This window comes from Papilio xuthus, unplaced genomic scaffold (assembly GCF_000836235.2).
Source record: "Papilio xuthus unplaced genomic scaffold, Pxut_1.1 DF827679.1, whole genome shotgun sequence".
Classification (NCBI taxonomy): Eukaryota; Metazoa; Arthropoda; class Insecta; order Lepidoptera; family Papilionidae; genus Papilio; species Papilio xuthus.
The window spans coordinates 2490355-2510574 of record NW_013530970.1 but is presented as its reverse complement, the minus strand read 5'-3'; the positions used below and the strand labels follow the sequence as shown (position 1 = coordinate 2510574).

Sequence of the window (20220 nt, the reverse complement as noted above, 5' to 3'; positions counted from 1 at the left end):
AGTTGTGTCTAGCGATGGGCAATACTTTGAATGATTCATTTGTAACCATTTTTTAATAATAAAGTTATACTTTTATCGAAAAAAAGCGAGAACTTAGTTGCGCACCTAATAGTACTAATTTTTTTTCAGAAAAAATATTAAATATCTTATTCTGGTACTAGATAATGCATAGATAAATAAAGATATTGTTAGCTTACATATATATTTCTTTATTTCTGTATATATATGTATGTGATATATCACGGACGTGTGACATTTCGGGGTGGACAGTTATCAATAAGAGGATTTAAATAACTAACGAATAAATATAGAATATATGTAGGAAAAGCTTGCGTAAGAGAGAGAGAGACATAGAGAAGAAACGAGAGAAAGGAAGACAATTATTCGTAATCTTTTTCTACATCTGACACACACTCGAACGCAATTTTTCTACAAAGAAAATAAACCTAGAATCGACAAAGTAAAAGACTATTAGATTAGATTGTCGATCTTAACTCATAAGAAGCAATAATAGTAATTTACAATGACTCGTCTAAGTAACAATTACATGAGTAGCCATTTTGGATAATTTCCTTGCCATTTGGCATCATAAGAAGACTGCAAGTCAGTATATGACTTTGCAATAGCCCCTTAAGTTTAACTCTTAGCCATAAAATTATCTGAGCTTTTTTCTTTTTTTTTTCAATAATGAAATTTGGCCTATTTTTGTTGATTAAAGTTTAATATGTGTGAAGTCATCCAACCCGCACTTGGCCAGCGTGGTTGACTATGGCTTAGTCACCCTTGATTTAGGGAAGGCTCTGAGCCCCTCGGTGGGGACGTATAGTGAACTAATGATGATGATGATGATGATGATGATGATATTGAATTGATATTTCTTTATTATTTCGCAACCAAAATATGTTGTTAATTATATAGAAAGCTAGTATGTAAATATTCAGATGTGTGTTAAAACACTTCAAACAAGTATATACTCGTAAAACATATTGTCGTTCCTTTCATTCCGTTTGGAAAAAAGAGAGACATATGTTTCAATACAAGTATTACGACAATGCAACTTGCTTAGGTATACATATTTTAAGTAGTTTAATCTTCACACTGGGTAACTTTACAAAATAACATGGTTTTTTAGCTTATCTTATCGTCTTTCATCCTAAAAGCCAAAAAGTTATCAGACTATCGTTAGTTTCCGTTCCCACATTCAGATGTCGCTGTATGGTAATTAGAATCAGTTTAATCATCTTGTTCATGTTGGCTGATATGAAAATTGTAACTTGATTTTAAGATTGAATACGTTAAGAACAGATTAAACTCAATGTCAAAGATATTAGATTTTTTTAACACACACTAGCTGTTGCTCGCGACTCCGTCTGCGTGGAATTAGAAATATACCTTGATTAGTAGCATATGTTTTTTTCCACACTTTGTTCTACATCTATGCCAAATTTCAGGGAGATCCATGCAGCAGTTCCGGATATATGTACCTTCTAACAAACATCTATCCATCCATCTAAACATACGCATTCATAATATTAGTAAGATTTATAACCACCTTAAGGACCTTAAGGATATTAATGTCGTTATACTTAAGCTTAAACTTCGTATACTTTTTAAGGGAAAATGCGAGATCCAATGATCGAGAAAATTGACATAGTTAATGTGGAGAAGAAATATTGGATGTTTTTTTAAATACGGCGCAGACAAAATCGCGGGCAACTGCTAGTAGATTATATTTAGACTAGCTTTTGTCCGTCACGCAAAAAAATTAAAAAAAAAATCGAGAGCCTAATCTCTAAGCTTCTAACAAAAAATCATCCACCAAAACATTCGTATTTATAATATTAGTAAGGAGTAAGATTATATTATTTTATAATTGAATATAGAGGCTCAAATAGGTTCAAAGTCTTTTAAGGATGTTCTATCATTATCTAGTAATGGCTACGCTGTTTACGTCATTATCTCACTGCTAATATTCTCTATAAAAACTTGTTCAAGGATCAATAAAGTCATTTTTTATATCCAAGATTATCAAACTACAATTTTGCGATAAAAAACGATAATCTTATTAATTCTTCTTAGTTTAAAACTTGGACCACACAAGATGATGTCGCTAGTTGTACAAAGAAAATGTTTACACGTACGATGTACGAATTGTGCATATAAAATTAATGACTAAACGTTGATGACACATAAACTATTGTCTATACTTAAATATAACTAAACTAGCTGTCGCCCACGACTCCATACTTTTTGACATTATGAATTACAATCCTTTGGCGAGAATGACGTGCTTTCGTTACAAAGTCTAGTGTCAGAATAAAATGTCGAGGGGACACAAACGTCGACATTTTAGTAAGGCTAGTGTTGAATCAATACACTGGCTCATTTTCGGATTTTCTTCCTAATAGTACTTAATAAGTAGCCTATGTATTCTTCCAGACTATATATCTATAACAAATTTCAATGAGATCGATGCACCGGTTCCGGAGATACCTTCAAACAAACATTCATCCATCTAATCTCATCGCTGTAATGTCATTCCTGTTCAATTCATATATCATTTCTGTTCAATTTAACTTCTTATAGTTGTACGTACTAAGGTCTGTTTTTGATTTATACTAATTTTATATATGGTTACTATATTTTGTATTAGCCCGCAAGCCCTTATATTATATTTTACATTTATAATCATTGTAAGTGAAACTTTGTGTTTTTTATGAGTAAATAAAGATCTTTAAACCGAAACATTCGCATTTAGAATATTAGTAAGAAGTAAAATTAAATCATAGATACGAGAACATTAAATAAATGGTATTTTGTATACTGAGAACAGGAAACGATAATAGCGTCTATCATAAAAGTAATTCATCCAAGTCGGAAGCGGGTACGTTTAGTAATATTTATTCCTGACATCCTTACCAAATAAACAGGTTCTTAAGTCTTTTATTTTTAAGATATACAAGGATAGGAATAGTTTTAAAATAATAAACGGTTTAGAAGACTAGTTGCCTATTATATGGTAAACTTCGTGTGAAACAAGTATAAGGTCGGAAGAAACTATGTCAAATCACAAAGTATAACGGCCTGAAAGTGTTGTAAATGGTAAGAACTCGATGAAACATAGCTAACAAGTTAACAGTAATTTTTTTTTAACTTATAGTCTGTTCATTGTCAAATTCTTCACATATGTATATTTTTATGATTATTTCATGCAAATTAATCATGTATAAAATCAATTGTCGAAACTATTTTCAATCAATTTCTGTAACGGTAGGTAATCAATATAACTGGTGTTTGAATTTATTTCTACTTTTGCAATATTTCATACTATTTACTGTTAAAAATACAACGGTATTAAGACTAGCAGAATACATTCAGTTCTCGGATTCGAGCATGTTCAAATAAGTAAGGTGAACAATGTATCTGTACTGTTTACACATATACGGACTTTTACACAGAAGACTCTGGACTAATTATTGTGTTGCAACAAATTTTACAATATATTAATACACTGAGTACTGTCAGCTGCATCAATATGTATCCTACAAACGTTAGTGACACGAATAGGAAGTATAAGGTTATGTGGATACATATTGTGGAACCGAAATCTTATACGTTTTTCTAAAGCTTTGTAAATGTATACATATTTATGCAGCTGACTGTACCGTTCATAGTATACTGCAGTCGTAGTCTAATAGTACCTTTAGTAGGTGAATTTATAAACTAGAAAAGTGTTGTTTTAAATTATTTTATTAATTTCCCTCGCATTATTTATGGCTTGTGTCATTTATCGTTGTGTTTCGTCGCTTGATTAAAATCTTTTAACATTGATCAAGTAAATCTGGATGCAACTCACCTCAGAAAAGTCTCGCTGCGACATCTTTAAACCGTACCTGAAATTAGTCAATTAAAAGGTTAAGTCATTGTTACAAAAATAAAGCCATGATTTTTTGCATATAATTAGATTAAGATCTACTTTCAGCAATAAAGTCAACCAAAAAAAATAACTAATATCCTCTGTGTTCTTCCAGGTTATGTTCTACATCTGTGCCAAATTTCATAAAGATCCGTTGACCCATGCGGGAGATAAATTGTAACAAACATCCATATAAACTTTCGCATTTATAATATTAGTAAGATGGGTAATAATATTTCCAATAAGTCTCTTCATCGAATATTTCTTAATATTAATTTATAATCGGTTATTTGATTAATAGTACTTTAATATTTTGCCTTTTAAAACTGTTCGGACGCGAAATCTACTAAGAGTGTAGACCAGACGTTTAGAACGTTAAAGACAAGAAACAAAGTGACTATCATAGTATGATATAAAAATAATAGAAAACGTTCTACCAGTCATAACAGTTATCTATCCTCTTGTACGATCGCTAGATAAAAAGCTCCGCTACTGCACTGAGCCAATTGAGCGCAGGAAATTCTTAAGTTCATAACGACCGCTCGCCACAGATAAGATTAAAATGTCGACTATGAGACTGAGTAATTACTTATGTGTGCGAATGTGTGCGTATACTGACGTTTGCTTGTGTTACCTGATGACCAATTAATAACGCTGTGTTTGTGTGTGTCGTAGTTTTTTGACATTGACAGTAGGATCTACTTGTGTGCTTGAAGGGCTTTAGGTTGGGTTTTGTTTACAGTGAGCAACTTATAAACTTCTTCCCAAGTTCTCTTAGATGATTCCTTACTCTTATTACTAATAAATAAATAAATAAAACTTCTTTATTGTCATCACATAATTACATCATGTCACACAGTAATTACAAAAATATATATATGACGACAATGGGCTGCAGGCTCAGCTTGTACCGCATGGCATTACCATGCGGAGCTGGTTTTCAGCCTGTCCCGGTGGGCAACGTTATGCTCGTTCAGAGGTGCCCAAACACATTAGCAAATTAATCTAAATGTCATAATATCATGCGTGATAATTTTTTTATTGAATTTCATTAAAACTAGTAATTAGTAATTTATTATTAAACTGAAATTAAAGAACTGGAAACTATTCAAAAAATATCAAGTTTACCCTAAATAGTTATTCTTGTATGCAAATTACACAGAAACGCAAAAGTTTGTGAACCATTTTGATAATTGGAAATGAAAGAAAATTACGTCGGCGGCACAAACGTACATATCGAATGCAATTTTTACTTAATTATAAAAGCTGTTAATGAACTAAAAACATCAAAATTGGTACAAAACCCCTTTTTTACTGCGGCAAGATTAAATTCATAATTAGTACACTTAATATCCTTAATGTGCAATTTTGTGGAAAATCATGAGGATCAGGTTGCCGAAATATAATAATACATTTTAAATCCTTTTATAGAAACGGGAAGGTTCAAATTTGAACAATTAATATCAAGAATCGTTGGTCTGAGTAGAATAATAAGTTTGAAGGCCTTTAAGGCTTTTCAAAAGCTTACCGTAGGTGCACATCGTATGTAAGATATTTAACTGTTGCTATTTACAGACAAAAAAATTATGCTAAAATTCCTGACCCCTGTATATAGACAGGTTATAAACTGTGGATTTTTGGGCCTATTTCATTTGCATATTTGATGTAATTTGTACGGAAATATCTTCAGTGTTCTATTGGTATTTTTAAAATTAATATTTAAACAAAAATTAATAATACATTAATTTGATGTACATTTAAACTGTCCGTCCGTCTGTCGCGTCACTTGTGACGAGGGATCAGCATATCAATTTGCGCATCTTTGTTTTTTTTTATCTTTTCACTGGTAAATTAATTATCTGTGCAGTAACCACATCATCACTGTGATATACCTAAAATGAAAAAAAAAGAAAGTTGTTTAAGCGTTTTATTTAATTTAGTAAGAGATTTGATAATATAAGTAATATGTGTTTCATATCATAGGAAGCATGATTGAATCGCTACCAATCGATGTGACCTTAATATTTTGTTCTAATTTATAATGTTTAATTACTCATATTTATTCTTTGAGCATTTTAGAAGTTATTTTGTAGTATTTATCTGTAACTATTCAGTTACTCACATATTAATTTTTTTAATTTATTTATTCCTCGCAAGTAGTTGGCGACAGACAGACAGCCAGTCCTAAAAATTAAGTTACATTGTCTTAAACTAATTATGAAAGTATGTACTTTTAAACGAAACCTATCTTTTTAATCATACTATGACTGTTTAAAGTAATATAGCAAATACATCACAACAAACTAAAGATTCAATTAATCTACGTCATAAATTGCGACACTGATTACGATTGTAGTAGAGAAAACAAGAGACACTCATGCCACAGATACACTTCGATACGATAGTGTCTTACTATAATAGTAATAGTACAAATAACTACAAAAGAAATATTTCTGTTATTAACGTAAGTTTCCACAGCCGATACACATGTTATCCACGTTTTTTTATATGTGTTTTGGCAGTGCAAAACTTTGATTTCTATTCGTTGAAATTGCTTCTTTATTTGTTAATACAAATAGCTGTATTTCACATTCTCTGTATACAAAACATTTCGATCATTCAACTTACAAGAGACGCGGTGAAACCGGCGCAGACTAACGCAGACTGGCCAGATAACACAACTCATTTTCCACCTGACTCACAACGCAACGGTTCCTCGAATAGAAGCCGATTGCGTGTTCTCAGAGCCATCATAAGTACCTTTATTAGGGCTGGTGCAGAAACTGATAATGGATTGCATTATGCACTATGTATCCAATGTAAGATTGACAATGGTGAGTGCGTAAAGTATTCAGATGTAGAGACGGTTGCCATTGTTTTTAATAGCAACATAAATTGCTTTCCTATATTTTACTGAGCAATAACTAGAATCAAACGGTCATACGATTTGATCACATCAAATATAGAATAGCAAACTGAGTTATTAAAAATAAGAACAAAAAATTTTACATTATTGAAACAGACTTGAATATTATAATTAGTTTATAATGGTCAAATAAAAGTTATTCAAAACATAAATTAAAAATTGCAAATTTAGATAAGGAATTTATGAGCCAATTATTGAGATTTTTACATTTAAAATATTCCAATCGCATTTTAATAGTATATTTTATCCTATTTTGCCAGGTTATATAAAATTTATTTTGGTGTATACCAATTTTAGAGTCCGGTCTATCCGTGTGTTGACGGCCCTAAAGATCAAATTCTGCGTTTGCGCATAGTTATGCAAATATCATCAGTCTATTTAAAGGAAAGTTATGTTCAGAGTTGCGCTTAAATACATAAACAGCAATATTTCAATAATATTATTTATTGAAGTATCGCCATTCATATTGGATAGTTTTATGCAATAGCTATAAAGTTTATTATATAATATCAGTATCAAATGAACATTGAAGTAATTTAAGGTTATAACGCACTTAACAACTTTGTCTTAAAAATGAAAAGTACTAAATGTCTATTAAATCGATTTTCAAGTAATAAAAATATATTTATCATCTGTTGCATTCATACAAAAACAGTTTACTATTGATTTGTGAATATTTAACAACTTTAATTAGCTATTGCACTTTTCAACACATCTGGGACTTGTATAGACAGTGACGTCACAAACAGAACTTCTGTTTTAACCGAGCAGAAAACACATTAAAGAGTTAAGCTGATGAATGTATTATACAGTACAAAGAAATTGAATTTTCGTATTATAATGGTTCTAATAGGAAGTAATACTTTAAAATATTAACTAGTTGTTGCCCGCGACACCGTACGCGTGGGACTAAAACATAGCCGACTCTTAGACTTCGTAAAAATTGGTAAAGCCGTTTCGGAGGAGTATCGTTACTAAGATTGTAATACGATAGTTGTATATATAAGATTTATTTGAACGTAGTCTGCCTTATGTGGGCTGTAAGGAAGCTCGTGAGTGCCCTGTTAAATTTGTACCGTGTAAGTAATGAGAGATCACTCAATCTTCTAGTTATTACGAACAAGCACGAAGGTTTCCCGCTTAACACGAACGCAGTGTAACTGTAAGCCTGGGGACAGTTATCTGTAATAAACCCGGCGACACAGCATTGTTTAATGACACTCTAATGATGCAGTGGAATTTGACTGCCAGTCATTTAGTGTCACAATAGTGTAACAAATTCTTTTCATTTTTTTTAAATTAAAGTATCAAGTGAGTATTGCCTGCTTTTAATCGACGAAGCAGGTAGACGGGCGGGGACACACTTATAGAGAATATTTCCCCTTCCTATGCGTCCTGTACTTTCGTACGTACGTCAAATCTTCCAAAGAGGACTAAGATTTAGGCTTCGGTACGTACACTCAATCAGACCAAACGTAGAATTACTTCCACTTTACTCCTGTCTTCTGTGTGAACGAATGTTGTTGTTTTTTTTTAAGTTAAAGTTGTAATTTATTTTAATATTAAAACTTCTACGTTAATCTATTCCATGTTTTAAGCGAAATTAAAATGTATTAATACATAGAAATACAAAGATATGTGAAGTCAACCAATCTGCACTGGACCACAGTAGTTGATTAAGATTTAGTCGCTCCTTTTTAATTACAAGTTTCATATTAATAATGTCTTGTACAGTTAGTGTAACTGTTGAATACCCGTGGCTTTTTGTTGCGAATTTCAATTATTACACGCATGAATTATGATTATTGTCGTATCTATTTATGCGTTGGAGAATATTCACGGAAGTTGCCTGCAGGTTTACGACTGTGCATGTGTGCCTTCCCTGTTCACAGATTTCAAATGTCAAATGACTTTACCATCTTACATTTTCCCCAAATGCAGTACTCACCGACGTTTTTGGTTACCTAATGAACCTTTTAGAATAGATCTAGTTTCTATATTCTAGTTTAAGTACTAATTGAACTACTTTGTAGTGAAAACTTACGATTTTTGCAGAAACATTAAATACTGTTAAAAAAAGCATATCTTGTCATATCAAACTCGAAAGTGTTTCGATTTATACAAAAATTGAAGCACGTTCTCGCCTGAAGCTATGCCTGTTATACAGTAGCCGGTAACCGTCGCCAGGTGGCGCGGAATCGAACCTCTAAACACCGTCGCTCTATCATTACCCGCACGTGAACTGACGTGACCGACCTAATCAGACCACTGTAGTTTGTATGGCCATTGTTATTTGAGACTTTCTTATGTAATATTATTTTATTTTCACTTTTTAAATAACGACTAAAGTGTACGTTTTATATCTTTGTTGTTTTTACAAGCGTTACCTGCTTAAAGCAGGTGAAAGATCCTTTTGGGGGTAAAAACTTATTATAATCCAAGACAAGACCTAACGGGACTTATACAACATAGAAGACTAGTAAACGGTATATTTTGTTTTAACCAACCAGCTTAAATTATATCGACATATAGCTTATGGAGTAAATGTAGTATTTAAATAGTTCGAATCAATATAGGTGACGGAGAAAACTCCTTATAAAAGCCTTTTCAATACTCGTTATCGATAACTACGATTACGGAAGACCGTACATTCAATTTCCTGTCGACGATTTTTTGATAAAGAAGAGAAATACAGAAAGACGTTGCGATTCGGTCAGTTCCAGAATGCACCTAGTCCAACATAAATGTCAGTTAATAGTCAATATAAATGACACGATAAAAGAAATAAAATGTCACCGTAAACCAAACCTAATAGGAGAGAAAACTAGCAATCTGTTAAAACACGACTTACGAAGTTATCTGTCGCGTGCGGCGCGTCGGAGCCCCGAGCGTCCTGACCAACTCCGCCCGCGGTCGCAAACTGATATAAATTCCGCAGCTACTTGTTACAAGCAGATGAGAATACTTACCATAATAATGAGCAAATGATATGAAACAGCTATTTAATTCTTGTCAGTTTACTAACCAGAATGTTAAAGGAGTTGAAATGTAAAATGAGTTTTGCTTTTTTGTTTATTATAGTTTTGTTATGCTGTCGCTATTGCTATGGATCAGAGAAATAATGAATCTACACGCAGTTATATGAATTCCTAGTTATGTTATTCTTTAGTAACAATTATTTTGAGATTTAAGAATTTTTATTTTTATTTTCATTGCAATTGACGGAAAAGGATTTATTAATTATAATTTTTTAATGTTCATTTACAACTGAGGAAAGTTATAATTTTGAGAGAACGTTTTACAGTTTTTTTTAAATACTTAGTACACACAACAACTTGGTAATATTATTGTAATCTATTACAAAATTAAAATTCTTCAAGTAGCTTGTTAACTTTTATCTTGAGATTTAAGGATGTAAAAATGATTCCCAACTTATTATAAAGTTTCAAGTTAACAAAGCGACTTTGTAGACCTACTGATGTTATCGCGCGTTGTCACGTACTGACTACGGAATAGGACTGACCTTGGCTTTGTTTTAAAATTAATTTGAATAGTTCAAGAAATGTTATGTCGTAGATACAGAAAAAGGGCCTAATCATTTGTGTCTTATTTTGTAGATAGCTTATTTAGCGTACACTTTACTGTTTAATTTACTGATTTAAATGCTAATATACCTACACAAAAAATATTCATTAAGAATCTTATTCCCACACATAGTCAGACTTTAATGTTCTTTAAGAAGAAAATTATTACATGATTTTGTCCAGTTATATATTTCAGTTAAATTGAAGTAATTCACAAAGTAATATAGTAATAATTAACTTTCTCTTTCAACAACTATTAAAAGAGAATAAATAATATTTAGCACATTTTATTTATTATTGTTTTTCAAAGAAAATGTAAATTTACTTTTAAAAAAATGTTCAATATTTTTAACATGAAAGTATGCAAGAAATGTCTTGAAATGGTAAATCGAACGCGTTGATGTCTTTTCTTTGCGTGTCTTGTCATCGAGTAAAAGTTATGAGTATGGCAATAAGTTATACTTAGAAAACAATAGTATAATAAATTATGTTCTACATCTCTTATGTTTATAATAGCTTGAAAATTATACGTTGAATTATTTGGAGAGATGGATTTGGAAAAAATATAATTTAATAATAGTATAAAAGTTATATGTTTTAATAACATATTTTAAAATTATAATATGTTGAGGAATAATTTGCTTACGAAAATGTTTATCAATTTTAGGTTAACAACATAAGATGTTTTCCATCGTTAAATAATATGTTACACAGATGTGCGATGATAAATCGACGATAACTCGTTTATAAAGCTTCAAACAACTTTCTAGTCCAATGCCTCTATATGGAATGAAGTTACTATCAGTACGACTAAATAAATTATAAAGCCCACATTATCTTAGTTACAAACTATGAATGTACCTAATCACCTGTTCATTAATTTAAAGGAATTTTTACAATCATAAAATATGTAGCTCTCACAAACACATGCACACAAAATCCTTTACCACACGCACACATTGCGTCTAGGCGTATCACCGCCATAGTATAACTTACCATCACGGCCTTTGATTTAGGCCAATTATAAACCCATTTCTTGGTTTCGAACACGCTTATTACACTCCGACGTACAAACAAAAAATATCTTTCGTTACCGCATTATATAGACACTAGATGTACGAATAATTATGTATTTTAACGGATTATCGCAAATAAATCACTTATATTCACTTATTAATAACACTATTAAACATATTTCATAAGATTAAAGTGTAAAATTCGTTGAAATAGATAAGCAATAAGGTAATTTTAAGGTTTAAGTTGTGGTCTGCATGCGCAAGCGCAGCCTTAACCCGACTGACTGCCGGCTGCCTGTGCTGCCAGTTAATGTTAACTATAAATTACTTAAAACATTTTTAAAAGTTACCAATTTCTACTACTTAGTTTTATTTCTTCTTACGTTTGTTTGTGTTAAGTTTCACAAATTACTTGTTATCGTAACATTGTTGCTTAATATTATCAGTTAGGTATTTATATAACATAGCCGTCGCCAGCAATTTCATCAGCGCAGTTTTTGAAAAAAAAATGTAGCACACAATATTCCTGCGAGCATTCTTCCCGTTTAAGTCCCATCAAAATCTTGCTGTTTCGAAGATTATCAACCTCAAATGACAAAAAAAAATAAGATTTTTGTTATCGGCAACGCAAATATATCCTGTGTACGAAATTTCAAGTTTATTAACATATACAGATTGGATAACATATGGCTTGTTGGATTACCTTAAAAAAAAGGGTCTTGACAGACTGACGGACGGACAACAAAGTGATCCTGTAAGGGTTCCGTTTTTTTCCTATGAGGAACGGAACCCTAAAAAGTTATGTATTCGACAAATCTTTTATTAGTAAGTAGTTTATTATTTAATATAATAACTACATCAATTACTACAATAAGTAACACCACGGTGCCGGTACTTAAACACATTTAAAACTTAATTCCCTTTTACTATTTTAAAATATATAACATTTAAAACTACCAACAATATATTTAAGTAGGCAATATGGCAACAATTTTAAGTCCTCCATGATTGTTTGAAAGAGATAGAAGATATATTTATCTCCCTCTGCAGGCCGGAATGTGACCCGCTATCACCTTGAAGGCCGTAAGCTTACAGACGCTTCAATGAAAACAAGAGCTTTCAAGCTTATTAGATATGCGTGCCTCGCTTAAGTGTTAAATAATAACTACTGAAATATGATTTATGAACGTTGTAAACAGATGTTCAGTGGACTTAAATACACGAACTAGCATCTTAACAAATATATAATTATATAATTACAAAGATAGGTGAATGTAAACATTATTTTCTTAAGAAGAAATCTTGCTATTGTAGGATTTTTATGTCTTGCAACAAATTTAACGTAAAAACACTTCTTCAATTAGATTATGGTTTATGGTTTGCATTTCACTATAACGCTGTATAGTCCGTTGGATAATCTATTCAATTGACAATTTGCACTGTATCAAACTACAGGAGAGGGAAGAGAAATATTGAAAGCGAACTTTAAAAACTTTGTTGTACTACAATTTTAAACAATAAAACAAAGTGTTATGTTGTTGGGATACTCTGATCTAATGGCTGATTTTAAACCACAATCATAATTCATTGTACCGTAGTTAGCATTCTAAGCCACACAAGTATCGGTGATCGGCTATGAATTATAAAGTAAATTTTACAAATATCAAAGTTCGTTCTAATACGACACTGGAGAATTGTCGTAAGTAAAATCGTCGTCAGCAAAAAAGCATAATTAGTGAACGAAGATTATTGTCCCTTAACCGTACCTGTCGGTATTAACTTTAAGGCCTCGGCTTTATCTGTACCCCCTGATAGTTTTAAGTAGCAATTTTTTAGGACGTATAAACCATAACTGTAACATCAGGCATCGCAATGATGATGTGAAATAAATACAAAGAGGTATCTAAACTTAGTTATTAATCTTAATTTTAAAATTGAAAAAGACTTACCTGAATTTATAAAAAAAGAACAACCTCCGGCATCTTTGTACCTTTATGTGTAAAATATCCCAAATCACAAAATGGTGTAGTGAATATCACAATTTCCGATTTAACTTTTATAAATAGAAAAAGAGCAAAACGATTTGCTGATACATAACATATAATTAAATATCAGATTATACTGTAACTACTATTAAAAATCTTAAATGAACTTCTACTAGCACAAGCAAAGATATTTACCAAATATATTTTGAAACTAAAAAATGCAATCATTGACCGTCTGATACTCTACAAACTTGTGTGGGTACTATAAAATATTAAAAAGGTAAGTAAAAAACTTGCTGTAAATCGAATGACCGCCAAATGTATTTCAAGTTCAAGAACGAACATAATTTGTTTCTAAACATCATGGTTGCTTAGCAACTGTCACCTCGTGTTGATTAAATGTCACATTTGACTTAACGAATATTTTGTTTTGAGGTGCAATTTCGTTAACGATGTGTTATATGATTGTATCATAATCTCGTGACAGAAAACGATCTCATATGAAACACGATAGGAAGTGAAATATTACGTAGTTTAATTATCCGATTGACCTCATACGGCCCAGTTGCTCGACGGTTAGCGCCCACGCGAAGTGAAATAAACGGCCCAGTCATTGAAGACTGAGGTCGAATTATTCTCAATCTGGTGTCCAAATCGTGTATTTTTCGCGTGTGCAGTGAAGCGAACAGGTTGGTAAATATTGATTTAACTAATGAGTCACTGAACACTTTTATTGTCATGACAAATTTAAAACATAGATCCAGAAAGTCATTAGTAATATAAAAACCGCTTGTTTTTAAAGCAAACAATTTAATAAACTAGTGTTACTATTATTTTGAAACAAAATTTTTTAATTTGACGCACATTTGCGAAGTATATTTGACATTACTTTAAGCAAGAAAAAAACCAAAATTAAATTGGAACATAAAATATGTGAGTTGAATTTTTGTCAAATCGTCTTTTAGAAACTGCACTGATGTTTCTAAATAATTAATAATTTTAACAAAGAGTATTTAATTTAATCAGCAAAATATAAATTTGAATTTCATAAAACATATGATGAAAATGGTTACTTGCCATATAAATACCTCAGAGATGTATCTGTTTTCAATATATAGTCAATGTAAATTATTACATCGACTCTGATTTATTTTTAAACATTTATTTTTGATCAAAAATACTGGCAAACGATAAAAGACATTAATCCAATTATTTGCTTTACAAAAAGTTTATCAAGCAAAAATTGTATAAGGTTTGTTTTGTTTATACCTTTAGTCAAGGTTATCAAGTTGAATTTACCAAATAAAGCTTTATGTTAAGGTTGTTGTTTTTTTGGGACAAAATTAAAACAGTTACTTTCACTTTTATGTATTTCATTGACTATATTTTCAGATCATGTCTCGACCAAGACCACAATGGCAGCTGCAGGCTTTAGCAGCACAAAGACGTGATAACGAACTACGTAGGGCTGAAGAACTGCGTAAGGTTGCAGATTACTTTGAGACAAACACCAACAAGTCACGCCACCATGAAAGCTGGACCACGGAGGATTATTACGAACGAGCCAAGAAAGAAGCTGAGATACTAAGGCAGAAGAAAATGCGATCAGCGTTGGTTTATTTTGATATATACATTTAAACTTTTATGGTTTTTAACTAGTTGTATGATTGGTATTTGTATGGTGATTGTAAAAATTCCGTTTCTGACAAACAGTTTGATTATATAATATTATATAAGATTTTATAATAGTTTATCTAATTTAATATGTATAGTGTTGAGAGCTACATAAGTAAATAATTTATTTAATTTAAATTTTCTGCACTTTGTGTTCAATCAGATTTTTTACTAAAATTATTTCTGCAAAAACCCCAGTAGTATTGGCAAATTTATTTTAATTACTTTTGTTATATTACATTGCAGTAAACTAGAAGAAAGACGTAAAAAGTTGGAACTAATGCTGTTCCAAGAAAATATGCAGTACCAACAGGAGTTGAAAATGTTGGCCGCTCAACCAAAATATTACCGGAATGGGTAAAATATTTATTTAAATTTTTCAAGTTTTTTTATTGGCATGTTGTTAATATTTGTTATTTTTCCTACCAGTTCATATCTCAACAAAGTTCCAACGTCAACCTTGCAAGAAATCAACCAGGGAATCATGGAAAAAGAGGAACAGCTGCGAAGACATGAGGCGGAACTGCGCCTGCATCATGCATGGAGACTCCGTCAACCTGAGCTTAGAGCTGCTAACACTTATGTTGCTAATGGGAAACTTAAATCTGCTTGGTATGTATTACTTATTTCAAATACCTTGGCGGCTCAAGGCTCACCCCAACACACCTAAAATTGTGTTCTGCGCAATGACTTATGAGCCGCCAAGATATTTGAAAACTTTTATACAACTGGTACTTTTAAATTTGCTGAATGTACTGTTTAAATTGCAGCAAGCTCTATATAATAATAGGTGTTGTTATATTTAATTACTTGTTGTTACATTATCTTTGAACTGTGGGGCGATGAAAGCCTATTTTTAATATTTATTTTTAATTTTTTAATATTACTAATGTATTTTTTTCTCCATATCTTTTTATTTCCGTCTTTTTTATGAGACATAGATTTCAGAAAGGATTAAAAAAATACATTTTGTAAAATATATTATTTGGATGACAATTTCTTAACCAGTATTTATTTTTTTTGAATAGAATTTGCGTGTCCATTTATCGTTAGCGTTTTATATTGGAAGCCAATTTGTATTTTTTTATTTTATTTTATTTCAGGATGGAACAAATAGTAGAGAAAGAATTACAAAAGAAGAAAGAAGAAGAGGATACCAGAAAATGTCTACAGGAAAGGGATGAAGCTCTGCGCAGACAGATTCAAATAGAAGAAGAGAGATTAAAAGAAAAAGAGCTACAAATGAAGGTGAACTTTTATTTGTATTTATCAAAAGAATATATATATTTATGTAGATGTTTTTATTAACATTTATGAAAACTTTTATTAATATTTATGAAAAGGTTATCTGTTGATACATTTGTTTAACTATGTGTTTTACGAAATAATTTTTTTATAGGAGCTCCGTGAGAGTTTAGAAGGTCAAATAGCAGAGCTAAGCGAGAAAGAGACAGTCGTAAAGAAATTGAGGAAGCAAGAAGAGAAAGAGAAGATGATATTAGATGAGGTGCGATTTATATCTGAAGAAAGAGAGAGAGAACATGCAAGGCTTGTGGCAGAAAGAGACACGAATATTGTGAACATGGGCCTGCATAAGTACAAATTGAAAAGGAAAGTAGCCGCAGTTGTGAGAGAGATAGAGTTAGACTTAAAAATGCTGGAGAAATTGCAGAGAACTGTTATCAAGGTGAATGTAGTTCAAAATAAATTTAATTTTAAATTTAAAGTTGTATCAAATTTCATCATTCGGGTATTGTTTTCGAATGTATGAAAGTTTTTTATGTGTGTGGGTTTGTATGTATGGAAGTTCGATTTTAATTGCTTCTAGTCTCAACAACAAAGAATATTTTGACATATGAGGTGTCATATATATGTTTTCTTAATTTTTGAGTGTCATAATTAGTCAGGTTTTTGAAGTTTTAAGTAGTTTTAGTTTTTTATTGTTACGAACTCAAAAACTACTAATTTTAAGTATGTAACTCTAGGATTTAGAGCATGAACAAGAGAGATGTGGTAGTTACAAGAGAGTGTTGGAGGCGGCGCTGCGCGAGGTGGAGGAGTGCAGGGAGAGGGAGCGACACAGACAGAAGAACATTGATGTGATGTACGACGGCGAGGCGAGGCAGATCAATGACAAACAAGACAAGGTATATATCTCTATCTTATTTATCTCAATTCAATTATACTATCCAAATTCCTAATTTTGTTTTTTTTTTTAATTGCACGGACGGTGTCACGAGCGTCAGCTAGTGTGTAACTAAATTATAATAGCTCCTCGTTAGTATATAGCTGTCTAGTCAAATTAAGTCCTGTGTGTCATAAAAAAGTGCCATAAGATCCTTGTCGGGCCGTACTTGTCTTGTCTTGTCTGTTGTACCTTTTTTTTGGGACGTAGCTAATTTCTCAATAAGTTAAGTTAAGTTAATAATTAGTAAAGTACCATTGTTCTTATCTATTTTAGCTGTGGGCAAAAGAGCGCGAAGCACGTTCCATACTAATGCGGGACGTGGTGACGTCACTAAGAAGACAAGTAGAAGAGAAGATAGAAGCCAGCCGGCAGCAGCAGCGCGCCAACGTGCTGGAGAGAGAGAAGATACTCCAGGACATGGAGGAGTTCCACCAGCAAGTACGCGCCAAGGAGCGGGAGACGCAGGTAAAGGAAAAAGATATACAAGACAGGGAAATGGGAATGCTTTCACACGAGGGTAGAATAACATAATAGATCAATACAATAGTGCAGTATCACCATTGTTTGAGCGAAATCGTTAGTTGGAATGTTTGGATAGCCGTGAACAAATATCTTACTAATATTATAAATGCGAAAGTAGATGTATGGATGGATGGATGTTTATTAAAAAGTACCTCCAGAACATGTGCATGGATCTCGCTTAAAATTTGACCTATACGTAGAACACAGTCTGGAAGAACACATAGACTACTTATTAAGTTTTTTTAATTAATACGGACGGAGTCGCGGGCGACTACTAATATATTTTCAGTTTTCTAATTATAATATTCTTTCTTGTTTTCAGTTGAAGAATACAGAATACTCAACGATAGCGGCGCTGCAGTCACAATTAAACGGTCTCCGAGTAGAGAAAGAGAAGTTGGAAGAAGTGGCGGAGAGGGAGGCTGACGTCAGAGCGGCCATAGACAATGAGAAGAAGTTACGTACAGAGATCGCACGGATGCATAGAGAGGGGAATGTACAGGCATGGTCTTAAACCTTGTTTCCACTGGCGAAATTCCTATATTACCCCTTTTATTATTTTGAAGAAAGCAGTGACAATGTTTTTGTATATGTGTTTGACTGGAAATATAGAAATTAGTTGATTCTCAAAGTTTTTAAAAATGTTTTCTCACTACAAAAATATTTAGTTAATATGTAGATTTTTGCTTGAATTTATCGACTGTTTGTGTTAAAATTGACAAAATGTAAAACATACTTCAATGACGTCATAGTTTTCTCTATTAAAACTAACAACAAATGAATCTCACTCTTTTTCAACTTTTTTAACTTTAGGTTAATAAAATAATGATAGGAATGTTAAAAAAAAAGGTTTGACATAAATAGTTTCCCTAACAATTTCAGTATTCACGTGGAATCCGGTTTTAAAATCACCAAATAGAATGTTTCTGATAAATCTATCTACAATTATGAACTATATCTTAAGTATTCTCTTTCTCTCTCTGTCATCTTAATATAAAACTATCATTCTATCTCGCTCTTTCTACGTTCCATTATACGAACATTCCATGTTATATCTATAACTACTATAAAGAACAAATCAGACTTTTATTGTGATCAAGTCCATCTGTGCTATTTATATATAAACTAGCGGTAGCCCGCGACTCCCTCCGCACGGATTAAAAAAAACCATTGTTAGTAGGCTATTTGTTCTTCCAGACTATTTCCTACACGTGCCAAATGTCATCGAGATCCGTTCAGCCGTTCTTGGAGATAATTTGAAACGATCCATCTAAACATTCGCATTTTATAATATTAGTAAGAAGATATGAATTGTTTTGCACAGTGTACTGTTTGATAACACGTTTTATGAAATTATATAAATTTAAGTATATAGATAGACTATGTAAAAAGCATGGCAACATATAAAAATTATAAAGACTACAAAATTATATATGTATTTATTAAATATTTTAGATAGCAAAAATTTTATACAATGTAATTAGTTTAAAAATATATATATTTATAATGAATTTAAAACAGCATAGCTTGTAAACAATGAAAAATATTTTTTTTACCGTAGTGATATAGGAAAATACGGAAGGAACTGAAATATGTATTTTTTTTTCAATATAAACATGAGCTTATATGTTTAAATCGATTTAAGGTGTTCAAGAATTTAAGACTTGCCTGTAATTAGTTTTTTTTAAGAAATAGAAGCTAATTTTATTTTTGCGTAAATTTGAATTTGATTTTAACAAAATATTAAGCATAAACTTATATTAGTATCAAAATCAATATTTTTGTATATTTTCGGATTTAAGTGTGTTAAATAAAGGTTGTTTTTTCATTTGTTCTTTTTATTACCTTCCTGTAATTAGTAAAAATGTGTAATTTATTTTAAATTTTAAATAAATAAATATTTGAATATACTGGACGGTAGAATATTTCTCATGACTCCGGTGATGACTGCCATCTATATTTATTTATTGGTACTAATGAGCAACGAAGAAGTTGGAAGGTAATAACTAATTGACGTTGATATAGATGGCGCTGTCCCGGAATTTTAATTTTTGAACTCCAAAGAACGAAATTCTAATGTAAATAAAATGTAGAATAAGATAAAATTTGGATATGACGTTTTATAATTTTTTTTAATTAGCTAAACACAATTATTTATCTTTAAGATCGATCTCAAGTTTATCTTAATAATTCTGTAGTGTCAACTCGAAAATGGATTGATCGCTAATTTAAGAGATAAAAAATAAGTTTTTAGATTGCTATCATTGTCAAAGTAGTACTGCGAGGAGAAATTTGCTTGACCAGGTCCAGGCTCATTTGCTGATGTAGCGTTCCAGATGATGGTGAAAATCGTCTTCATTAGATCGCTTAAAGCATCCCTTAGATAAAATTATTAAAATCTAAGTTTGA

The 20220-nt window shown here is 31.5% G+C and overlaps 2 protein-coding genes across 3 annotated transcripts in view; one reads left to right on the top strand and one right to left on the bottom strand.

Moving 5' to 3' along the window:
- Nucleotides 1-11717, bottom strand: part of LOC106117874 (tetratricopeptide repeat protein 28) — a 53670-nt gene extending 41953 nt beyond the window's left edge. Inside the window, exons 1-2 of the mRNA XM_013312360.1 lie at nt 11423-11717; nt 3857-3893 (exon numbers count right to left, since the gene is read on the bottom strand). Of these exons, the coding sequence (XP_013167814.1) occupies nt 3857-3880 (24 nt within the window). The 5' untranslated portion in view covers nt 3881-3893; nt 11423-11717. The remainder of the gene's footprint in view (nt 1-3856; nt 3894-11422) is intronic.
- A 2086-nt stretch (nt 11718-13803) lies between these two features.
- Nucleotides 13804-18971, top strand: LOC106117640 (trichoplein keratin filament-binding protein). 2 transcript variants are annotated; one of them, XM_013312028.1, is made up of 9 exons: nt 13804-14116; nt 14820-15037; nt 15348-15458; nt 15531-15713; nt 16205-16349; nt 16501-16788; nt 17087-17248; nt 17563-17754; nt 18134-18970. In XM_013312028.1, exons 2-9 carry the CDS (start codon nt 14823-14825, stop codon nt 18323-18325), a joined length of 1488 nt encoding a protein of 495 aa, XP_013167482.1. In that variant the 5' UTR covers nt 13804-14116; nt 14820-14822; the 3' UTR covers nt 18326-18970. The 2 variants fall into 2 exon arrangements, with proteins under 2 accessions (XP_013167482.1, XP_013167483.1); XM_013312029.1 differs by lacking the exon at nt 13804-14116 and adding an exon at nt 14295-14360 and having other exon boundaries at nt 18134-18971.
- The last annotated feature ends 1249 nt before the right edge of the window (nt 18972-20220 follow it).